This window comes from Bubalus bubalis, chromosome 22 (assembly GCF_019923935.1).
Source record: "Bubalus bubalis isolate 160015118507 breed Murrah chromosome 22, NDDB_SH_1, whole genome shotgun sequence".
Taxonomy (NCBI): domain Eukaryota; kingdom Metazoa; phylum Chordata; class Mammalia; order Artiodactyla; family Bovidae; genus Bubalus; species Bubalus bubalis.
In genome coordinates, this window is record NC_059178.1 from 29,657,827 (window position 1) to 29,681,442 (window position 23,616).

General features: G+C 40.3%; 1 protein-coding gene and 1 long non-coding RNA gene across 8 annotated transcripts in view; one reads left to right on the forward strand and one right to left on the reverse strand.

Moving 5' to 3' along the window:
- Nucleotides 1-23,616, reverse strand: part of OSBPL1A (oxysterol binding protein like 1A) — a 228,221-nt gene that overhangs the window by 112,879 nt on the left and 91,726 nt on the right. For 3 of the 7 annotated variants that reach the window (XM_025273327.3, XM_044934859.1, XM_025273328.2), the window contains exon 16: nucleotides 15,149-15,255. In XM_025273327.3, coding sequence (XP_025129112.2) covers nucleotides 15,149-15,255 — 107 coding nt within the window. Of the gene's footprint in view, nucleotides 1-5,587; nucleotides 5,925-15,148; nucleotides 15,256-23,616 lie in introns of those variants that run through there. The other 4 variants (XM_044934861.2, XM_025273332.3, XM_044934864.2 and 1 more) reach the window with 4 other exon arrangements.
- LOC112581387 overlaps nucleotides 6,073-23,616 on the forward strand; it is a 36,625-nt gene continuing 19,081 nt past the window's right edge. The window contains exons 1-2 of the long non-coding RNA XR_003105936.2: nucleotides 6,073-6,209; nucleotides 19,751-19,815. This is a non-coding gene — a long non-coding RNA (uncharacterized LOC112581387). The remainder of the gene's footprint in view (nucleotides 6,210-19,750; nucleotides 19,816-23,616) is intronic.

Below are 23,616 nucleotides of genomic sequence, written 5' to 3' on the forward strand. Positions count from 1 at the left end.
TAACAACGCGCCTGTGTCTCCAGCCAGGGAGGCTGTGAGCTCCCCACCTCAGAGGACGATGGCCTCCCTATGAATCCTGCTGGATCGCTGAGCACAGCTCCTGGGCTCTGGTCATTCCACCTGCTTCTTCCCACCAGGGTTTCTCTGATCTAACACCCCAGGCCACAAACCACTTTTATGCCACTTCTCTGTCCCTGAATTGAGCACAAAATCCTTTCAAGACATTTTTCTGAAAAATAAGCACGAGAGGGCTCTCTTACATAGCACCAACGGGCTTATGCTTATCTTATTTGAGTCTCACACTAACTCATGAAGTAGAGAGAAGGGATCTATGTCAGTAACCCTGTTACACAGGAGGAATGTGAGGTCCTGAGTCACTAACACTGGAGACCACATTTCAGGACTCTAAGTAACAGCAGCTCATACTCCACTATCTAGGCCACCCCCTTAGGCCTACCCTATCCTCTCCCTAACCTTGCTGTCTGTTGAACTGCCTAAGGAATAATAAAAATCATGACATACAGAATGATTAACCTTTAAGCATCTAAAGGAAATTAGACCCAAGTTACTGGCATCTTCCTCCTTTGCATTGCAGCCAGGGTTCTAAGAAGGAAGGAACAAGACAGACTATGTGGAAGCAGTTAATGGAAGAATTCTCCAGGTATGGAGGTGGGGTGGGGGTACGAGGGTAGAAAGCTCAGGAGACAGAAGAAAAAAGTAGGGAAGAGGGGAAGGGAAGACGGTCATCCTTCTTCCACTGCATAAAGTATCTAGGGATAAAAAAGAGGGGGTGAGAGGGAAAAAGAAAGAAAGTGACCAATGAGGTGGGGAAGAGAAATGGACAGAAATGCCAAGCAATGAAAACAAGGAAAGTTGGATAAGAGAAAAAACAAAAACAAAAAAACACTAAATCACCAAAACCTTCTAGAAGTTTCAGGTATTTTAAATATTAGGGTGTTATTCTACATATAGGTTTCCCTGGTGACTCAACAGTAAAGAATCCACCTACCAATGCAGGAGATGCGGTTCGATCCCTGTCAGGAAGATTCCCTGGAGGAGGAAATGGCAACCCACTTTAGCATTCTTGCCTGGAGAATCCCACGGACAGAAAAGCCTGGCACCTACAGTCCACGGGGTGGCAAAAGAGTCAGCTACGACTCAGCGACTAAACTCTACATACATTAGCAGCCCTTGATCTGGAATGATGAAGTCTAGGAAATATTTCATTCAAGTCCACAAAATAATCAAAATAATGGATAAAGCTAACCGTGATATATTCACTAAATTAGAAAACACTAGAATTAAACATACAACTTAAAATCTGGAAAAGAATTTTGAACACATCCACTTGAAGGAGACAGAGAATAAATGTATAGATACTCAAGGATAAAAGACAGAGGTAACTACAGAAATTTAAAAGAAAAAGATGAACTAGATAAAAGCTAGATATTTCTCTGAAATATAATCAAAGCCTTAATGAGTCTGAGCTTACAAAGAGAGAAAAATTCATTTGGAAATGGCCAAATATTAGAAAAAATGGGAAAAGATTAGAAAAGGGAATATATAATCACATAACAAACATAGGTGAAAAAGACAATAAAAGGATATTAAGAACTTCCTTACAACAACACATTTCAAAACCTAAATGGAAAAGGTAAAATTCCTTGATATATATAATGCGTCAAAATTGACCCAAAGAGAAAAAAAAAAACTAAAATAGCACTATAACCATTAAATATATTTAATTAGCAGTCAAAAAATTCACAAAGTTGGTTTTATAAGAAAATTCCACTAAATTTTAAAATAGACCATTTCAATTTTATACAACTCTTTCAGAGAACAGCAAACCGGAACACTCCTGAACTCATTATATGAGGCCAGTGTAACCTTGATATTAAACCCTGATGAGGACAGAACAAAAAAGGAAAACTACAGACCAATCTCACTTATAAACAGATGCTAAAAACCGAAAGAAATGAACTTGAGGCTAATGTTGAAAATAATACATTTTGACCAGATTAAGTTTATTCCAGGTACAAGAGGATGGTTTATCACTAAAAAGAATCTAAAAATATAACTTGCCACCTTAACAAATAAAAGAAAAACCTCATGATTCTCTTGACAAATGAACATTTGGTAAGTTTAACACCCTTTCATGATTTAAAAAACCCTCAGCAGTATAAGAATGAGAGGGAACTTCATTTATCTTATAAATGGTATGCACCAAATATTTTTAACAGGGAATCATTAGATTCCTTTTAAACACTAGGGGCAGGGGCTTTCCTGGTGGTCCAGTGGTGACGACTCTGTGCTTCCAATGTAGGAGACACAGGTTCAATCCCACATGCCTTGAGGCCAAAAAAACTTACCATGCATGAACAAATATTCCTACCATCTGGGCTTCTATTTCAACATTGTCTAGAAGGCCCTACCAGGGCAGGAAGAAGAAAAATATATAAGAGGTGAAGGACTGAAAGAAAGGAACAAAAGTGTAATTATCCACAGACTGTCTACAGAGACTGAATCCCAGTCCGTCTACATCATTTTTACTTTGTACTCCCCGCTTAATCCTCTGCTCACTGCAGCCAGGCTTCATGCTCTCCTGGTTTGAACACTTCCCTCATCAAAGACACCTGGCTACCAAATCTAACAGATGAGTCTGAGTTGTTTCCTCGCCTCCTGTCCTCTGGGCTCACTGGTAAAGACTCTGCCTTCTCAGGCTGCTTTTCCTCAGTCTGTTCCACTGGCTCTCTTCCAGAGGTAGAATTCAATCCTTTGATTTCAAGGGACACGTCTCCTAAGTGATGTTTACTTCTTCAGCCTGGATCACCATGTAGAACCCAGGTGACTCCCAATCTAAAGATTCCCAAGTTTTTACTGGACTAGTCAGGAGGATCTTATTTGCATGTCAGCGTGTTCAAAGGTGAACTCATCCTCCCCTTTACCCTCCAAGTCAGACTCCTCCCAGCCCACGACTTACGCCCTGAGTCTAAGGTTATCTGACTCCACCTGCTTCACTCCTTTTATCCAATCTATAATCGGCTCCTAGTCATCTTGTTTATCTCAAAGTCTCCTCCTTCTCTCTGCTCTGTATCTTCCTTTCCACAGCCACCAGCTGGGCTCAGACTCTGATTATCTCTCTCTTGAGTTTCTGCACCTGGCCGCCCTGCTTTCAGGCCTGCCCTCTAATCCTTCTCATAAGGAACAAATCTGATTAAATCTCTCCCCTGATTAAAATCTTTCAGTGATTCTAACTGCCCCAAATGATCCAAAGTCTTCAGGTATGTTTTACAGAGTTTTTCAAGAAGACTCTGCTTCTATTCATCTAGCCTTGACTTCTCTTTACTCATCCCCCTCTGTTCCAGTCTTAATGAACTGTTTGCTGGAATTCATCCCTTTCTCTTCCCCACTGGATATATTGTGCTTTCTTCTAAGAGCCCAGTCATCTGGCTCTTGCAGTAATCTCTTAAGTTTTATGGAGACAGACTGGTACAGCAGTATCTGATAAGGTAAACATTCTGTAAATACTTACTGAACTAAAGAGAAGATTTTGCATAAAGTAATAGATAAAGTCCATCGTGGATCATTATAAAGATGTACAGGGGTTATATCTTTAACACTCTAAAGTTAAAAATGAGAGGAAAATTATGTATACCTATAACTCATTCAAAATTCTTTAGCTAGAGTAGAAGTCGGGCACCGCACATCCTCTGATAAGAAAATGGCAGCAAACAACACAAACAGAACTGTCTGCAGGTTATAAGTGTGAGATACAAAAACACATCAGGGTAAGAATACACCAAGCATCGCAAGGCTAGTACACACAAACCACAGACTTCACGCTAATAGAAACCTGATGTATTTCTGTTCAAAAAGTTCACAAAAGTTATCAAAATGAAAACCAGCTTAATTGTACATAAACTGGGCATTTATTTATGTCCCAGCTGCTTCTAAGATTAGTTTGCAGCAGTATACTTCTGGATTGTATACACAACAAGCTAAAAATCCAGGAATAATGCAGACTGAATAAAAATTCTAAATTTCTACTTTTTAAAGGAATCAGAAGTTGCCTTACAATCTTCGTGGAGTTGATAAACAATCATAACTACGTAATCACAACTCACAGTCCTTTTTAAGAAAATGTAAACAACAAAGTAAAAAACTCTAGAGCTTAAAATAGGATGCTGCACAATTATCTTACAAATTATGTACAATATTTAAAATGTGCTTGAACTGTACTTATATAGTACCTTGATTATCAGTAGATGCATTTGCTTTTAATATGGAAAACCTAATAAACTTTTTAATCCCCCCGCCCCCATTCTGCCAGTAGACAACTAAGGGAAGGGAGATTATGTGGGCCACTTTCACCATCACAGAAATCCCCTGAAATTAACGTTTAAAGAGCTTCTACAGAGGGAAGGCTAGAGTTCTGCCATTATATTCACAGTGATACAAATCCCATTAGGCCCCCAATCTAGTAAAAGCCGCACTGTGACAAAGGCTAAAATAGCTCTCAGGTCTTCATGATCAGATTAAATATCTACTCAATTGAAGCTGAGCTAACTTGCCACAGTCAACAGCTTCCGGGTCAAAATCAAACATTATTTGGCCCGGAGATTAACTCTGATGTGTCCTCAAACTGAAAAGGGAATTTATATTTAGATCTCCAGATTCTAGCCTACACATTACTCCACCAACACGCATTTCAAGCATTTTTCTCTTCTGCAAAAGATTCCTGCTAAGCAATGCTATGTCTTCTAAATGATATGCCTTCGTTCTGTCTTTGAACCCGATTAAAATTAAGAAACTTTTAATAGCTTTAATAACTCTCAAAAGCTGCAGAAGCTCTTCTCTGGCATCTTCCCCAGTACCACCCTCCCTCCAAATCCAGGAAGAAAACAAAACAAAACAAAACAAAACCCGCACAACAGAAAACACAAAACAACTAGCCACATGCGATGAATGCTGCAGAACGTGACTCTCCACTGGTTTAGGCTACAAAGAAAGCCTATGAGTAATCAAAAATCGCTAATCAAAACAAAGTTAAAAGCCACTTCCCCGCTCCCCAACCCCAGTATGATTTCCCCTTCTCTTCTCAATCCACTCCAGCATTTCCCCCTCCTCTTTTTTTTTTTTTCGGGGAATTTTAGCAGCCTCTGAACAGCGTACGGTTAAGTTCATCTCAATGTCAGCCAGGGCAGAGACAAACGAAAAAATCACTAACTTGGAAGGTTATTTAGGACAACAATGTCTTTCACTGTCTTACTCCTCCCACTCCGGCCCTACTTGACCTACTACCAATACTGAGCCGAGAAAAATACCCGTTCAAGGGGCTTCCACTACAGTCCCCCCCTCCACCCCCGACCCCAGCGGCTCTTCCCGCAGGAGCCACTGCAAACCCACCGCGGCCGGGCGGACAAGGGTCCCCGGCTCCGCGCACCCCTCCCCAGGCGCCAGCGGCCGCGCTCCGTACGCTCGCGTCCAACTCTCCTCGGACCCACTCACAGCCCCCGAGCCCGCCCGGCCGCCCCCTCCCCGGCGCCCCGGAGCGAGGCCACCCGGGCGCCGGCACTCGCCCACCCACCTGGGCCGGGGTCGGGGCTCCCCCCGGCGGCGCGCTCCGCCCGGCGCAGCTCGCAGCTCTCGCACGAATGCGCTCGGCCTGTCCCTCCGCCTCCCCTCCAGCCCAGCTGGGAGGCGCGACCCAGGGCGGCACCGCAAGGTCTCTCTAAGTCACCTTCGCGCGGCCCGCCCCCGGCTCCCGGCGAGGTCGAGCAGGGAGAGAGGCGCGGCCCAGGACTAGCGCCCGGGCCGCCCGAGGTCCGCGCTGGCCCCTCGGCCGCACCGCCGCCCTCCGGGGCTACAGCCGGCGAATGGCCTGCGGCGGGCGGCTCCGCGGCGGCTGGCGTCGTCCGTCCCTCCTCCCCGCCCCTCCGCCCTCCCGCCCGCTCCGCGGCGCAGGTAGGGACCTGCCGGGGGGCGGCGGGAGCGGCGCGCGGCCCGGGAGCTGCCCGGCCGGGGTTCCGGGGAAGGCGGTGCGCACCCCGCGCTCGCTCGGCGAGCATCGGCGGAGGCGCCCCCGACCCGGGCCGGCCCTGGATCTGGCGCTGTGTCCCCGCCCGTCCTGCAGACGCGGCCCTGGCAACTTTTAAATCCGCCCCCAGGAAAGCAGAGGGATCCTCTCTTCTGCAGTCTTCTACTTGAAGGTAACTGACACTCAGGCTCACACTGAAGAGTTAATTGCAAAGCCTGAGCTAGTCTGCACCTATTTATTTTTTGTATGCACTCCTTGGGCTCCCCTTTGAGCAATGAGGAAAACAACAGTAACTAACCCTACTAAAGTGAAACGTACTAACATGAAACGTACTCGCGTGAAATAGATGGTTTGAGATTCTGGCCACGCTTAAAGGGTGGACGAAGGAGCAGTGGTCAAGCAGACCCGCCACGTAAATGCTGTACTTCAGTGGGATGTTCAGGCTAATGAAATTCCTAGTTAATTATGAGGCTCTGTTGAAGAAAAACAAACCTTTTTGTTCCAATGGTAGTTTTAAACCTTTCTATGGTATATAAATGTGTCCTTCACTTTGGGAAGCAGAGAAATACTGAACAAAATTAAATATTTTGTTGACAAGATCCTAGGGCACTTTAAGTTCACTCTTCTAGCAGTGAACTTGCACTAGAGATGGGAAATGTGTGAAAAATGAGACAAGGCCACACTTGGAAAAGGGGGAATTAATGTCAGTGAGGTTTCACAGTGTCTTTGAAAAGTCAGTTTGCTATTTTTTCTTCCCATTCTAAATTGGTCACTAAATATTACCATATTTTGAAAAGTCACATTTGGCAATAAAAAGGAGACCTTGCTACAGATTCCTTCTCCCAAGGCCCTAAGAATTAGAGAATGAATTCAGTTTACAATAGTAGTACTAGGCAGCAAGAGGAAACAATGAACGATAATAAAGGCTACTTTGTTTCAGAAGGCACTTTACAGAGCACCTAAAATGTGCCAGGCACTGTACTGAGGAGCTTCACTTAAAACAACTCATTTGTATCCTCATTTTCAGATTTAGAAATGTAACTCCCAAACACATTAATTTGCTCAGAGTCCAGATTTTAGGTCCTGATTGGTCTGACCCAAAAGCCTGTCCTCTCTACTTGTGCATTCATTATTCATTTATTCACGTACATTCACTATGGACTACAAGGAGATCAAACCAGTCAATCCTAAAGGAAATCAGTCCTGAATGTTCATTTGGGAGGACTGATGCTGAAGCTCCAATACATTGGCCACCTAATGCGAAAACTGACTCATTGGGAAAGACCCTAATGCTGGGAAAGATTGAAGGCAGGAGGAGAAAGGGACAACAGAGGATGAGATGGTTGGATGGCATCACTGACTCAATGGACATGAGTGTGAGCAAACTCCGGGAGATGGTGAAGGACAGGGAAGCCTGGCGTGCTGCAGTCCATAGGGTCACAAAGAGTCAGATAAGATTTAGCGATTGAGCAACAACAAAGTAAGCAAGCGCTATGCTAGACACAGATGCTACAAAAACAAGATACTTGAGTTCTAGTTAAGTAAATATGTAATCAGACAAGTAAAATATACACAATGTCATAAGCAATACAACAGCGTGGGAAGCCCTACGGACTGAGGAGTTTAACTCAGTTTTGAAAGGTGGAACCTGGGGTTGGGAAATGGTAGCAGTTCTCCAACAGAGAGGAATCCTGAGAACTTTATCTAACAGAATGGTGATGAGGAATCTGTGTGCTGGGTTAGGGGAGCAACTAAGATGACTAAGATAACAGGAAGTAAAAATAATCTTTGATTAAAAGATAAGATTAGGCCGAATAAAGAAAACACCTCCCAAGTTTCCAGCTTGAGTTACCCAGTAGGTAACTTTGGGTTGATCCACAACTCAGTTTTAGACACTTGGTTTTGAAACGCCTCTGATGTATCCATATGTAAATGTCCAAAAGGCATCTGGATATACTGGTTCATAGCTCAGGAGATCCAAGGCGGAGATATCTTAATCATCATGGATTGCTGGGTTGAAGGAGTGGGTGAGATCATCCATGGAGAATACTGAGTGAGAAGGTCACCCCGGAAACCTAGGGACTACCAACATGCAAAGCACAGGCAGAAGAAAGATGCTTTAGAAGAAGACTGGGTGAAGTAAGCCAGAAAGAAAAACACCAATACAGTATACTAACGCATATATATGGAATTTAGAAAGATGGTAACAATAACCCTGTGTACGAGACAGCAAAAGAGACACTGATGTATAGAACAGTCTTATGGACTCTGTGGGAGAGGGAGAGGGTGGGAAGATTTGGGAGAATGGCATTGAAACATGTAAAATATCATGTATGAAACAAGTTGCCAGTCCAGGTTCGATGCATGATACTGGATGCTTGGGGCTGGTGCACTGGGACGACCCAGAGGGATGGTATGGGGAGGGAGGAGGGTTCAGGATGGGGAACACATGTATACCTGTGGTGGATTCATTTTGATATTTGGCAAAACTAATACAATTATGTAAAATTTAAAAATAAAATAAAATTAAAAAAAAAAAAAAGAAGAAGACGACGACTGGGGAGGAGTGGCTATATAGAAAAGAAATGCCAGAAGAGGCAGGCACCATGGGCTTCACAGAGAAGCATTCCAAAAGGCAAGCAGCAGTCAATGGCAGATCCTTCAAAGGACAAGCAAGATAATTTAAAGGTGTCTCTGATTTAGCAACAAGGAGATACTGGCAAGAACAGGCTTGGTGGACCAGCTGAGCAATAAAAAAAAGTAGAAACAGACGGTATCACATTTCCAAAAATGGATCTGGAAAGGGATGCAGGGAGCTAGAAGCTATAAGGGAGAATTCAGAATAGAGTAGCTGTTTTTGAAGCAAGATGGAGACAGATGCCACCAATAAAAGGAAAGAAGATTAAAAAAAAAAAAAACAACCTGGAATCAGGGAGTGGTAGGGAGTTGATAGCATAATACAGTGATCACCTAATATTTAACAAAGAATTTTGCTTAGAATAGAGATGAGAGAAGGTAAAGGCCTGAAAGATGTAAACACTGCTGATGAAAGAGAGGGGGATTAAAGGCCTATGAACAGCTCAGAAAGCTAAATGAGTAACACAAACCAGGCCTTGACAAAGTGAGGAAATCCACATGAGGGCATGAATTCTCTCCAAAGACTTTAGCATCTGGCCCAGAGCAGGAGTTCCTTTGGCTGGTACCAACTGAGTCTGAATCGTTCAATTACACCACAAGCTTGGCATCACTACCATCCCAACCATACATTTGGGTTATATCTCTTTATCAGTCAGAAGATTTAATAAGAAAGTATAAAACATAAGCAAGTTTACCTTAAAAACTGATCAGACTGATCATATTGAGGGTAGCTCAATAATACACAGAACCAGAAGGGCACCAATGATGACTTCTGAATGATCTTTTAACCACTGATACCACCCACTGGTGAGAAAAACTACAGAAACAATGATTCACAAAACCAGTTTCTAGCCTTTTCAACAGAATTTGCTCACAAAGTTAAAGAAAAACCATAGCCATTATATTGTTATGTTTCCCAAGCACATCACTCTAAAAACATATAATAAGGTTCCCTTTTGGAGAAGGAAATGGCAATCCACTCCAGTATTCTTGCCTGGGAAATCCCATGGTCAGAGGAGCCTGGTGGGCTACAATTCCATGGGGTCACAAAAGAGTCAGAGATGATTTAGCAACTAAGCAACAACAAAGGTTCCCTTTAGTAGATCAATCACAGACTCTACAGCTTATTTTATATATTGCTGGGCTTTTTTGTTTGTTTTTTAACAACATAAGCAGTGTTATGTCATGTAAAATATGCCTACATAATGCCTCATTTATAGAGCGGTCACATGGCTACTTGGAGTATCTAGGCCATATCAGAGCATCTCCAAATAAGCAAAGAACATCACAGGCTAGAATGCTCCAGGTCCAGACTGAGGTCTGTGCTCATTGTCAACCCTTATAAAGAACATCTTATTCTTACTGAGGACGTAATTTTGCCAAGTTTGGTTACTACTGTTTTTCTTTTTAACAAACAGGCAATTAGTATGAGTAAATGAGAAAGAATCAGTATTTCACTGCTAGAGATAGGCACCCAGCTGATCTAAAAATCAGAAGAGAAAAAAATTTTAAACCAGAAGAGTATAAAAAGGAATTCAAAAAGCAGTAGCAGGATTGGGCCATTTAATCAAAAAAGAGTCCTATAAACATTATCCCCTGAAGGTATCTCTGTATTAAGGCACAGAGTAATTATGAACATACAAAAGGACAATCCTGAGGCAGCCAGGAGAGATAAAGGATGAACATTTTAGCTTAAGAAGTTAAATGTGTAACACTTAGAGTAACTGTCCTCAAAAAAGATTAGAGTAGGAATTTTTTTTCTGCCAGTTGGAGCTGGGAATCACTTACATCTACTGGTCCATATTCTGTACTGCCTACTATAGGACGTGTTTGCCAATCTGATCTCATTTACTCCTCAAAACACTCTTTTCTGGTTGGTTACCACTTTAAAAAGGAGATTGTATTTTAAAATAGAGTCAAAGGGATTAAAGAGCAGAGTCAGGAATTGGACTCAGGTCTATGAGTTCAAATATTATCAATGCTCTTTGAATAGAATTTCCAGATGATGAAAATTTAATTTATGATGCCTGATAAATAAGGCATTATGGTGCATAATTATTCCACTCTGACCTCACTTAAGCTTATTAAATTCCTATGTTGTAATCCTTAGCTACTTGATAAGACCAACGTCAGTGATACCATTTATCTTTCAAATATTTTTTAGGCCTTCACATAGTCTATAACCATATTTCTCAGAAGGAAATCCATGTATTTCTACTTAGGGACCCATAGGGGTGATATTTCACAGAATTATGGTGGGGAAAAAAAAACCACTTGAAGATACTCTGAAAGTTTGAAGCAATAAATGCTATTTACTAAACGAGTACCTTGTGCCCTTTGATATGCTGATATACTCTATTACATATTATTCATCAACACACAGTTGATCGCCATACCCAACATTCAGGAGTTCATGTATTTTCATTCTTTAGAAATGCACCCAAGGTCCTACAGTTGGTTAGAGAAAGACTGAGATTTTAAAAAGGTCCATTAGACTTTCACACCAGAGCTCTTAATGATTTTCTACATCTCTCTCTTATTTCAAAGACAACATGATCGAAGTTCAGAGAACTTAAGCAGACTATCATCTCTTAAATAATAAGGATGGAAACACAGCACAGTCATTCCACCAACGGTCCAGTAAATATTCTTTATACCACACCACCTCCATCCAAAACAAGATAAAACCAATGGTAGACACAGAAGCACCGGGCATCAGAGAAAAGGGGTCATAAGTGTTCATTAGACAGCATCCTGCAGTAACAACCACTGACTTATACTCAAGGCTTACTTAGGAACCATGCTAAGCATTTTGCTCACAATTACCTTATTTAATCCTCATGACAAATTTTAAAGGCTTATTTCATCTTCATGGCAAATTTTAAAGACTTAAAGAGGTTAATTAGGCTAAACTTTAAGCTAATATTTTTGTACATGTAAATTTCCACATGGAGGTGATTACCTAAGCTTTTTCTTTTTCTAATCACTTAAAGATTAGAATAGGTCAGCTTCTTCAAGAAAATTACGTTACTTCTAATCTAGTGTTTGCCTTCAAGAATGGCTCAACAAAAGAGCCCTCAAGACATTCTCCTGTACCACACAGGAGATGCAAATTTAATTTTACAATGCAATAAATCAAACAACAAATCAAAATTTGTTGTGTTTGTTCGGATAAGAGAAGTCGCTATATCATTCCTCATTTAAACAAGCTAGAATATGAAATTCAGAAACCACCAAAAATAGAAATGCTGAGAAGTGATGATTTCAAACATGAGATGACTCAGTCATTTAACACGCTTAATGAACAATTATTTTTTTTTGTATGGTATTTAACAGAATTCTATTAATTTTCTGTAAGTTTGTTTAAACAAGTTCAGATTGTTATTACTTTTCCTTGTTGGTCGCACGTCACAGCTTATGGCATCTTAGTTCCCCAAGAAGGGATTGAACCTAGGCCATTAGCAGTAAAAGCACAGTCTAGCCACTGAACAACCAGGGACTTCCCACATAGATTTTCTTATTACCCAAATAAAATGATTACAGAATTTGTGGTATAGATAACAAACACAGCATTTTTTAAATTCCTATTAATTCTCAAGGCTTCTATTCTAAAGATGGGAAAACAGAATTTTAGATCCTAAGATCCTAATATCAGATCAGATCAGATCAGTCGCTCAGTCATGTCCGACTCTTTGCAACCCCATGAATCGCAGCACACCAGGCCTCCCTGTCCATCACCAACTCCTGGAGTTCACCCAGACTCACCTCCATTGAGTCAGTGATGCCATCCAGCCATCTCATCCTCTGTCCCCTTCTCCTCTTGCCCCCAATCCCTCCCAGCATCAGAGTCTTTTCCAATGAGTCAACTCCTTGCATGAGGTAGCCAAAGTACTGGAGTTTCAGCTTCAGCATCATTCCTTCCAAAGAAATCCCAGGGCTGATCTCCTTCAGAATGGACTGGCTGGATGTCCTTGCAGCCCAAGGGACCCTCCAGAGTCTTCTCCAACACCACAGTTCAAAAGCATCAATTCTTCGGTGCTCAGCCTTCTTCACAGTCCAACTCTCACATCCATACATGACCACAGGAAAAACCATAGCCTTGACTAGATGAACCTTTGTTGGCAAAGTAATGTCTCTGCTTTTGAATATGCCATCTAGGTCGGTCATAACTTTCCTTCCAAGGAGTAAGCGTCTTTTAATTTCATGGCTGCAGTCACCATCTGCAGTGACCCTGGAGCCCAGAAAAATAAAGTCTGACACTGTTTCCACTGTTTCCCCATCTATTTCCCATGAAGTGGTGGGACCGGATACCATGATCTTCGTTTTCTGAATGTTGAGCTTTAAGCCAACTTTTTCACTCTCCACTTTCACTTTCATCAAGAGGCTTTTTAGTTCCTCTTCACTTTCTGCCATAAGGGTGGTGTCACCTGCATATCTGAGGTTATTGATAGTTCTCCCAGCAATCTTGATTCCAGCTTGTGTTTCTTCCAGTCCAGCGTTTCTCATGATGTACTCTGCATATAAGTTAAATAAACGGGGTGACAATATACAGCCTTGACGTACTCCTTTTCCTATTTGGAACCAGTCTGTTGTTCCATGTCCAATTCTAACTGTTGCTTCCTGACCTGCATACAGATTTCCCAAGAGGCAAATCAAGTGGTCTGGTATTCCCATCTCTTTCAGAATTTTCCACAGTTTATTGTGATCTACACGTTCAAAGGCTTTGGCATAGTCTATAAAGCAGAAATAGATGTTTTTCTGGAACTCTCTTGGTTTTTCCATGATCCAGCGGATGTTGGCAGTTTGATCTCTGGTTCCTCTGCCTTTTCTAAAATGAGCTTGAACATCTGGAAGTTCACGGTTCACATATTGCTGAAGCCTGGCTTGGAGAATTTTAAGCATTACTTTGCTAGCATGTGAGATGAGTGCAATTGTGTGGTAGTTTGAGCATTCTTTGGCATTGCCTTTCTTTGGGATTGGAACGAAAACTGACCTTTTCCAGTCCTGTGGCCACTGCTGAGTTTTCCAAATTTGCTGGCATATTGAGTGCAGCACTTTCACAGCATCATCTTTCAGGATTTGGAATAGCTCAACTGGAATTCTATCACCTCCACTAACTTTGTTCATAGTGATGCTTTCTAAGGCCCACTTGACTTCACATTCCAGGATGTCTGGCTCTAGGTCAGTGATCACACCATCGTGATTATCTGGGTTGTGAAGATCTTTTTTGTACAGTTCTTCTGTGTATTCTTGCCATCTCTTCTTAATATCTTCTGCTTTTGTTAGGTCCATAGCATTTCTGTCCTTTATCAAGCCCATCTTTGCATGAAATGTTCCTTTGGTATCTCTGATTTTCTTGAAGAGATCGCTAGTCTTTCCCATTCTATTGTTTTCCTTTATTTCTTTGCATTTGCTGAAGAAGGCTTTCTTATCTAAATTTTATATATATATATACAAAACCATTTTAATCTACCTTCTTTTACCAAAACTTCAACTCTAAACAAAAGGCACAAATCAATTGTAACAAGAATAAGAAATGCAGTGTCCTTGGAAGGTATTGTGCTAAGTCCAGTAAGTCACACAGAGGAAAAACATATCCTACAATTTTATATATATGTGGAATCTAAAAATATAAACAAAAGAGAAATTTGGTGTCAATCTAAAAAGTTGAAGATTAAACACATACCTAGAACTTATATGGAAGAATGCCTATTGCTACTTGGCTTGCATTAAAATCATGAAAATGGGGGAATTCCCTGGTGGTCTAGGGGTTAGGACTCTGCAGTTTCACCATGAAGGGCACAAGTTCAATCCCTGTTTGGGGAACTGAGATCCCGAAAACTGTGCAGCATGGCATGTAAACATACATACATGCATGCATAAAATCATGAAAATGGGGGCTGGGGGGAAGCCTACAAAAGAAAAGTCCAAGTTCAGGCAGCCAAAACGCACTTTAATGACTTTTCAGTCCTTAGAAAAACAGTTACTAATGGATAGCATACCACTTTTACTCATATCTGGAAGATCAAATGACAGATTTTTATATGGGAAAGAATAAATGGCAAAGAACACAAACGAACATTTAATCCATTAAGTTCAGTTCACATAGGTAAGTGCGAGAGCAATATATTATCTAAACAAAAGTATGTATTTTTCACATAGACTTTTTGTTTCTAGAATATTTTCATACCCCTCTTATCGAAAGGCCACAACTCTGAATAGATCAACTATAAACATACTTGTTCAACATGGGTACATAAGCAAATTAGATGATACCAACAGAGTTATTTCAGTATCAATCTACTTAATCAAGAAATAATAAGTTCTAACTTCTGGTGAAAAATGAAGCTTTCATTTCCTTTACTAACTCTATTTCCTCCTATCTTTGGACAATTTGAAAGCAATGATTTACTGGATAATCAAGCATGTGACACCCAAACAATGACTGTAAAAATTCAATTCCAAAGGACCTACCCCTTCTTGTTTAGTGAAGAGATGAAGGCAGTCACTCAAAGCTATGCAAGTTTCTCTAGAAGCTTCAGCAACAACTTCAACTTTCTGAAGAAACGATGGAAGCATTTCTATAAATAAAATAAATATAATGAGTGGGATTTTAAGTAATAATAAAGTAAAACAAGACCACGAACATATTTCGTATCTACTAACCTCATTTTTCCTTCTAGTTGCCTTAAGCATACAATTACTGTTCCTCTGGCATGATTATTAAGCACCTACTGTATGCAGGGCATATAAATTCATATAGAAAAAGAAAAGGAGAAAGCTTTGACCTAGAAAAGCCTATATCTTAAAAGGAGAAGAGCCAGGACTAAAAAAAAAAAAGAAACAAAAATTTTATAGACATAAATAATGTTTAAGAAAAACAGTTGTCAAGAAGAAATGATATCATTACTTATAAAACATTAACACTTCCCCTTTCATGATATTCATTACTAGATAAGTAATTTTATTCCAAGGCAAAGTGCTAAAAAGAGACAAAAATAATTCTGTAGTTGACATGACAGCTAAGAGATCTGAAGGTGGTATCAACTCAACTTCCTCTACTTCTTATTTGGATAAATGTTCTGTATAAATAGGTCTTTTGCTCTCAAAAATACAGCCTTGTCAAGGTCCAGTATCCTTCCCTATACATAAGTTGGGAAATAAATGATAATATCAGTATCTTCCTTGGACCCCTAAAGAAAATCTTAATCCACTTTTCCCATCATTCATTTTTTTTTTTTGGCAAGAGAAAACCACAAAATGCATACATGTCACTTAAACAAGTGAAATGTCATATTGTGAGAAAAAGTGTACTTAGTTGAAATAGCCTGGAATTTAATATTATACATTAAGATCCTTTAAATCTGTCCCTTCCATCAAAAAAGAGAAATTACAATAAGAAAGCTTTAAGGAAAAAATAAAGGGAGAAAGACAATTAAGTCTGCCGCATCCTCTGTATTATAAGTAATCCTGATGTACCTAAACCGCTATTCTTAAAACATGGTAAACAAAGTCAATAAACAAAAAGAACCAAGTGAATCAAATGCCAACAAATCTGAACAAAAATTTTCCAGTGGGAAGAAAATCTATAGGAAATAATATGACAAATTACTTAGCCATTATTTCTAAGTGATAAAGTTGTATGAACCTGTTCTTTTTAAATTTTCCAAATGTTCTATATGAATGAGATTTATTTTAGCAAAGACAAGTCCTTTTCTTGGAAAACTTCTTTCTTAAAACTCATAAGGCAAAAGTATGCAATAAAAGGAAAAGATCATAGTGAATGAAGCAAGAACAGTCTTTTATTCGTATCCTGATATAAAGACCAAATGACATTTTATCATATTTTTCATCTCATGGGATAGAGTTTCCTAGGGTTTGCTATTATTGACACCCAAATAATTGGAAACTACTAAATTCTAAGATAAATTTGACTTTACATACTTCTTTTGCAATCTTTGATACACATTGTGAAGATTTATTCTGTACTTAGTTGCTAAATAGCAGAAGAGAGTACCATATGCTAGATGCCATGTGACTTAAACAGTACCTCAACAGATGTCTTACACAGCACTGGGGACTGGGGATGTGAGGAGATGCACAAGAAAAAACAGACACAGCCTCTGCCTGCCGTAAATTATCTGGGTAATCTAGTAATCTTCCACCTTCATGGCACGAAGGACAGAAAAATGGAAGCACAGTCCATTCATGGATATATTTCTTTTTATTAAATGCCATCATTACCTCCAATTATGTCTGTTTAGATATCTCACACTTAAGATACTTATGGATTACCATAAAACATTAAATGTCAAAATAGATTTGATTGCTGTTGTTGCTCAGTCACCAAGTTGTATCCGACACTGCGTCTGCATCAACTGCAGCACGTCGGGCTTCCCTGTCCTTCACTATCTCCCAGAGTTTGCTCAAACTCATGTCCGTTGAGTCAGTGTTACCATCCAACCATCTCATCCTCTATCACCCCATTCTCCTCTTGCCCTCAATCTTTCCCAGCATCAGGGTTTTCTCCAATGAGTTTTAGGGGCACTTTACAAATTTTTAAACAAGCTTTCAAAAAGTATTCCAAGAAATATATATTAAGACAAGTTTTTATAAGAATCTCTTATTGAATGTCAAATTCTTCTGTCCAAAAGAGTCAAAAGTTACCTAATTTCTCTGACAATCTAGTGTCCAAACAAGATGCTAGAATTAATATTAACCTGCACGGTGGGATAGTGTAGGAATCATTTACTACGGTAAACACACTGGTTCAGGGCTATGTATCAAGGCCAGTTGGCTGACACCAGTATGCCTCTTATGCAGTGACGTCTCATACTGATTACATAAAGGAGAACTGCTAAGCTTCTAGAAAAGTTACCAAGTAGCAATCACTGCAAATATGCTTTAGCCAACTAATATTCAGAGACTGAGCTATAATAAATGCAAAAAGGCAGTATGTTACCATATCTGGCCTACCCTGAGGATTGGACACTTAAATAGTACCAGTTAATTTGAGAGAGAAAGTTATTTTTTGTACTAAAAATATTGTTGAACTCAGGAAAGATGCTGGAAGATTATATGTGAAAAGCTTAACTTTAGAGACATGTATAAAAAGCTCACAATCTGTCGTTTCCATGATTACAATGTACAATTTTTAATTGGGTAAGTTTTAAAACTAGTAGGGAAGTGCTTGTTTCTTGCTGTTAAACTAAACCCTAATACAGAACACCTCCATTGTTCTCCTTATACAGAAAAAGTCTACACTCCTTAGATTAACATTTAAATCATTCCATAAATGGTCAGTTTCAGCCAGACTATTTTCCCGGGAATATCTGTTTTCCTAGAAATATGATCCTATTTTACTACTTCTAAACTTTTGTTAACGATGTTCCCTTTTCTGTGAATACTGGAAATAGTAATTATTCATATTAAGAAGTTTCTCCTTTTAACTAAAAAAAAAATTTTAAGGTCAAGTTCAAATGCCATTCTCCCCACGAAGCCTTCCTTAAAAATCACTGTGAGAGGCGACCTCTTCTACTGGACTCCATACGTAGCCACATCCACTTGCTAAGAACTCAGGCCCTTTGCACATGCTCTGCTACTCTGCTCATATGTACATGGTATGCTGCTATTCTCAGTAAGCTCTAAACCTCTTTAACGCGCCCCCCCAATACTGTACACCAAACCTTGTACAAAGAAAAGACTCAACTATTAAAAGAATAAGGAAAAATAATAAAAAAATATTTTATTCCCATTGACTTGCATAGAAAATCCAAATCACTCTGGGTTATTTTATTTTACAACGGAAGAATTATTATATTTTAGCTAAAGTGTTAGTCACTCAGTCATGTCCATCTCTTTGCCATCCCATGGACTGTAGCCCGGCAGGCTCCTCTGTCCCTGGGATTCTCCAGGCAAGAATACTGGAGTGGGTTGCCATTCCCTTCTCCAGGGGATCTTCCTGATCCAGTATTGAACGCGGGTGTCCCACATTGCAGGCAGATTCTTTACCAATTGAGCCACCAAGGAAGCCCCAGAAATATTTAAGACATAAACATTTTCATTTATATTACTACAGGTTGGTTAATTAGCACAGGTGGATAAATGTATTATTTTAAACTACATTTTCGTTTTATTTGAGGCACAAGAAAATCTCTTTTGTCTGTTTTTCAATTTAACTCAAATATTTCTATCATTGGGGACAAGATATTTAAGAGGAAAAAACTAGATGAATGGCATTTCCTCACCCTCTCACCCTGGTCCTTTTGGACACAGTGTTGCCTTAAGTGTTTTTTGTTTTGTTTTGTTTTTAAGTAAACACAAACAGTTGAGAATAAATAGTCCCAAAGCTATCTAGTGACAAAGCTAAGGTCATAGGAAATAAAGAAAATATCAAAATAAGACAATTTTTTCTCTTGTGATGGAAAACAGAAAATGTAATGTATCTGACTATGTGCATGAGAAAAGGTATTTTTGAAATTGATTCATACTCCATTGGAATTATATAAATCCCTCAAGACAATCAATACTCTCTCCCCAAAATGGAGAAAAAGATTTCTGGACATAAAAATCAACTACTCTTCTAAAAAACTTCTACTACATAAAACCATAACTTGAAAAAAAATCAAGATTGATGGCATCATATAAGATGTAAAAATATAAATTTATCTATTTCTTGTTCAAATTAAGATGAATAGCTTGAAATCAATCACCCACTAAACAAGCACCACTGAGCATTTGATCTATGTATCTACATCTATAAATTTATACTAGTTGCAAGGAAGTATAAGATATATAATTCAAGCAGCATGTGTTAAATGAGTTAAAAGCATGAGTTAAATAAGAATAAAAAGATCATAACAGGGATGCTACAAGATATAAAGAGCAAACAAACTACACACACATAAATGTCACACATTTAGAGAAAAGAGCTACCATTATGGGATGCAATAATAAAGGGGAGTTTGATAAAAGTAATGGTACTTGGGTCAGATCTTGAAGAATAAGTCTGTTATTGTTAAACACAATGCCCAACAAAACAAATGTATCTAAAATATCTATATCTATTATTTTCAGATGGTCTGAAAATACTGGTTCTGAGAAGAAGAGTCTCAGAATCATGATCAATGAGAACTTGAGAGGTAAGAGGATTTGCATCTACCATTTATTGAGTGGCTATCATGTGGCAGGCACTACATCCCAGGTGCTTGAGATAAAGGGGTAAATAAGTAACTGAGAAACAGTTTCTGTCCTTAAAATACAGTCTGGCAAGGAAAACAGAAAGTAAAACAATTATTATTGAATGAACAGTATTGATCAGAGGGAGTCTTTAGAATAGTCAGAGGGAAAGCATATATTTGTTAGAAAAACTATAATGAATTAATTTAACAATTTTAGAAAAGAAAGCACCAGTTGGGAAGACCTTTTGGGTTCAAAATCAGGAAGAAGCCAGCAGAGCTATGAAATGTATTTTGCATTCTTTTACAAATAAGAGTGAATAGAAGAAAGGAGGAAAACTGGATTAAAATCTCCACCAAAGGCTGTAACTGGATTTGCATCACCCATGACTAAACTGCCCTGGCAATGGCTCCTAACCTTTTGGGAGTAATCTTAAGAGAAAACCCAATCAACCAAACAAATGATACAGAGTCACATGCGACCCAGGGAGCTCTGCCTCCAGGAAAGTCAGGAGGGAAGTGCTGGTCAGGTCTGTGCCTCAATGATTAAGGTGAGGAGAGAGAAAGTGATGGTGTTTTCTCCCATGGACTAGGCAAAGTAAGAGTACTAAGCCACTCAGTTTCATAACCACTTTGTCTCCTCTGACTCCTCCACCTGGCTGCCTGAAAGGAAGCCTGGCCCAGAACAGCAGCCCGCCCTCCACCCAGTGCCCTGTCCCTACTGAGAGCAGGGACAGCTTCAGAGCAGGGTGGTGCCGGTGGGGCTTTAGTCACTAAGTCATGTCCAGCTCTTTTGTGACCCTATGGACTGTAGCCCACAGGCTCCTCTGTCCATGGGATTTCCCAGGCAAGAATACTGGAGAGAGTGGGTTGCCATTCCCTTCTCCAGGGGACTTTCCTAACCCAGGGATGGAACCTGGGTCTCCTGTATTGCAGGAGGATTCTTTACCGACTAAGCCATCAGGGAAGCCCCCATATTACAGGCCTGGGCAGGTGGAAAGGTAGTGGCCTGAACTTTTGCTTGTTCTTCTGTCCCCTTCTGAGACCTGAGGCAGCTAGGTCTGCCCAGAGGGGGAAATGGAAACAGAAAGAGGTACAGTGATACGAATTAGCTGGAGGGTCATTTGGAAACACAAAGTAAGAGCCTGTAGGCTAGTCTTAGAGAAGCCAAGTAGTTTCTAGAAGCTACACTTAAAAGATGAGGAAAAGCTAGTATTTCACATGATGAGAACAAGACCCTAAGGCATGAGAAAAGTTCAGCGTTGCTGAACTCTGAGTAAGAGGAAGGAAGAGGTGAGAGGTGATATTGCTAAAGTGAGGAGACACAGGTCAAGGTAGAGTTCGATTACCCCCTAAGGCACTGAGGTCTCAAGACTTGATTTGTGTTTAGAGTTCAGTTCAGTTCAGTCGCTCAGTCACTTTACGACCCCATGAATCACAGCATGCCAGGCCTCCCTGTCCATCACAAACTCCCGGAGTTCACTCAGACTCACGTCCATCGAGTCGGTGATGCCATCCAGCCATCTCATCCTCTGTCGTCCCCTTCTCCTCCTGCCCCCAATCCCTCCCAGCATCAGAGTCTTTTCCAATGAGTCAGCTCTTCGCATGAAGTAGCCAAAGTACTGGAGTTTCAGCTTCAGCGTCATTCCTTCCAAAGAAATCCCAGGGCTGATCTCCTTCAGAATGGACTGGCTGGATCTCCTTGCAGTCCAAGGGACAGAGGCACCTCTCAAACTACAATGTGCAACACTCCCTGGAGGCAGCATGGCCAGATGAGAAGAGCTGCAACCTACGGGCAGGATGGCTGTGGCCAGCGTCAGCGCAAGGACAGAGGAACAGAGAAAGGGACAAGGAGAGATACAGGAGACACAGGATGCACATCACTGCAAGGATGCACTCCAAGGTTAAGATGACTCCAAGGCTTGGGCTTGGGAAAGCGTATCAAATGGAGATGCGTTCTCTGAGATGAGAAATACCGGAAAGAACCTCAGGATGAGAGAAGAGAAAAAAATAACAACAATAATTGACAGAAAAATTACAAAGGATTTTTTTGTTGTGAGTTGGAGACTTTGGCCCTGCTTCAATTCCACTGTCCCCTTGAACTTCTGAACGGGAGACCTTAAGGACTGGAACAACACCTCAGCTGCAGCAGCCAAGTGACTGTCCTCAATGAGTTCTACCCTTGACTGTAGATGCAGATCTAGGCATGAAAATCTGTAACCTTTTCTAGCTCACAGATCAAAAGTTTAGAAGGAAATACAGAATTTTTTATTTAGTCCAGGTTCTTTACTGGTGAAGAGCAGTCTCTGTAGCCAGGCTGCCTAGGATCAAACTCTGTCTGGTTTTTACTGTGTGACCCAAGACAAGTTACGTAAGCTCTCTGTGCCTCCGTTAGCCTATTTATAAAATGGACATAATAGTCATGCACTAACACTGGGTTGTCATAAGGAATAAAAGAGTTAATATAAGGACTTCCCTGATGGTCTAGTGGCTATGACTCCACGCTCCCAATGAAGGGGGCCCAGGTTCAATCCTTGGTGAGGGAACTAGATTCCATATGCTGCAACTAAGAGGTTCCGTGCCACAACTAAGATCTGGGACAGCCAAATCAATAAATATTTTTTAAAAACGAGTAAATATATGAAAAGTACACAAAACAATGCACACACAAAAAGGTCTATATTTGCGTGTATTCTAGATAATACAATTCGTGCATTACTGACATATTTCACATTAGAAAGTGCATGGGACACTTGTGGTACCTAGCTGACTACACTGATGAGGAAACATCCTTCCAACCCAAACCCATAAAGATGCTGATAAAATAATAGTAATAATATAATATATATCAGAGTTGGAAAGAACAAAATCCCAGATATGCTGGAAACCAACAGAAAAGTCAAGGCTGACAGAACAGGAACAGGCAGAGGTGCAATGGGGAAGGCCAAGCACTGGGGGGTCAGAGGTCAGCTGGACAAAGTAGGGGAGCTGAGAGCTGCTCCTTCACATCCTCATGAAGGGAGATGCGGCTCTGATCTCACCAAGCAGAGCAAGGCCTTGTAAAGGGCTGGATCCCCAGAAAAAAACAGAAATGGGCAGGGCAGCAGTGAAGAAGGGCATTTCCTACCAGTGCTCTGGGTGGGCATCATGAAAAACAGAAATCCCTAGCTTGTACCACATTTAGTATGCAATCCGATTTTAAAATGATTACATCCTCAACAGAAACAAAACTACTGTGAAGGGACAGTTCCACAATCCAGGAGGAGGAAAAACATACTTTCAATAAAAAGTTAAAATCCAAAGTGAAGCAAACAATCCATTCCAAGGGACGGTCAGCCAACAAAACCAAAGAACTGGCTCCACCAACGGCTTGAGACATAAGAACACACTGAAAAGGGCTTAGTTTTATATATTTAAAATTATTAGCAATAAAGTTAGAAATATATGTACTATGGAAGAGCAGTCCTCTATGGAAAAAAATAAAAACTTTTAAAACCACCACCTAGAATTTCTACAGTGATGAAATACAGTCCTTTAGGATTAGAAAGTCAGAGGACTAAACAGACGAACTAGATCAAATTGAGAAAGAAACTGAAACTAGAAAGTAGATCTGAGGAAATTACTCAGAATGTAACACAGAAAAAATAGAAACAGAATGAGACACTAAGAGATGGGGGATAAAATAAGAAGCCTCCCAACATGACCACAAGAAGTTTCTGCGGAAGAGAAGGAATGAAGAAGTAAAGTGTGAGGCGACAACAAAGA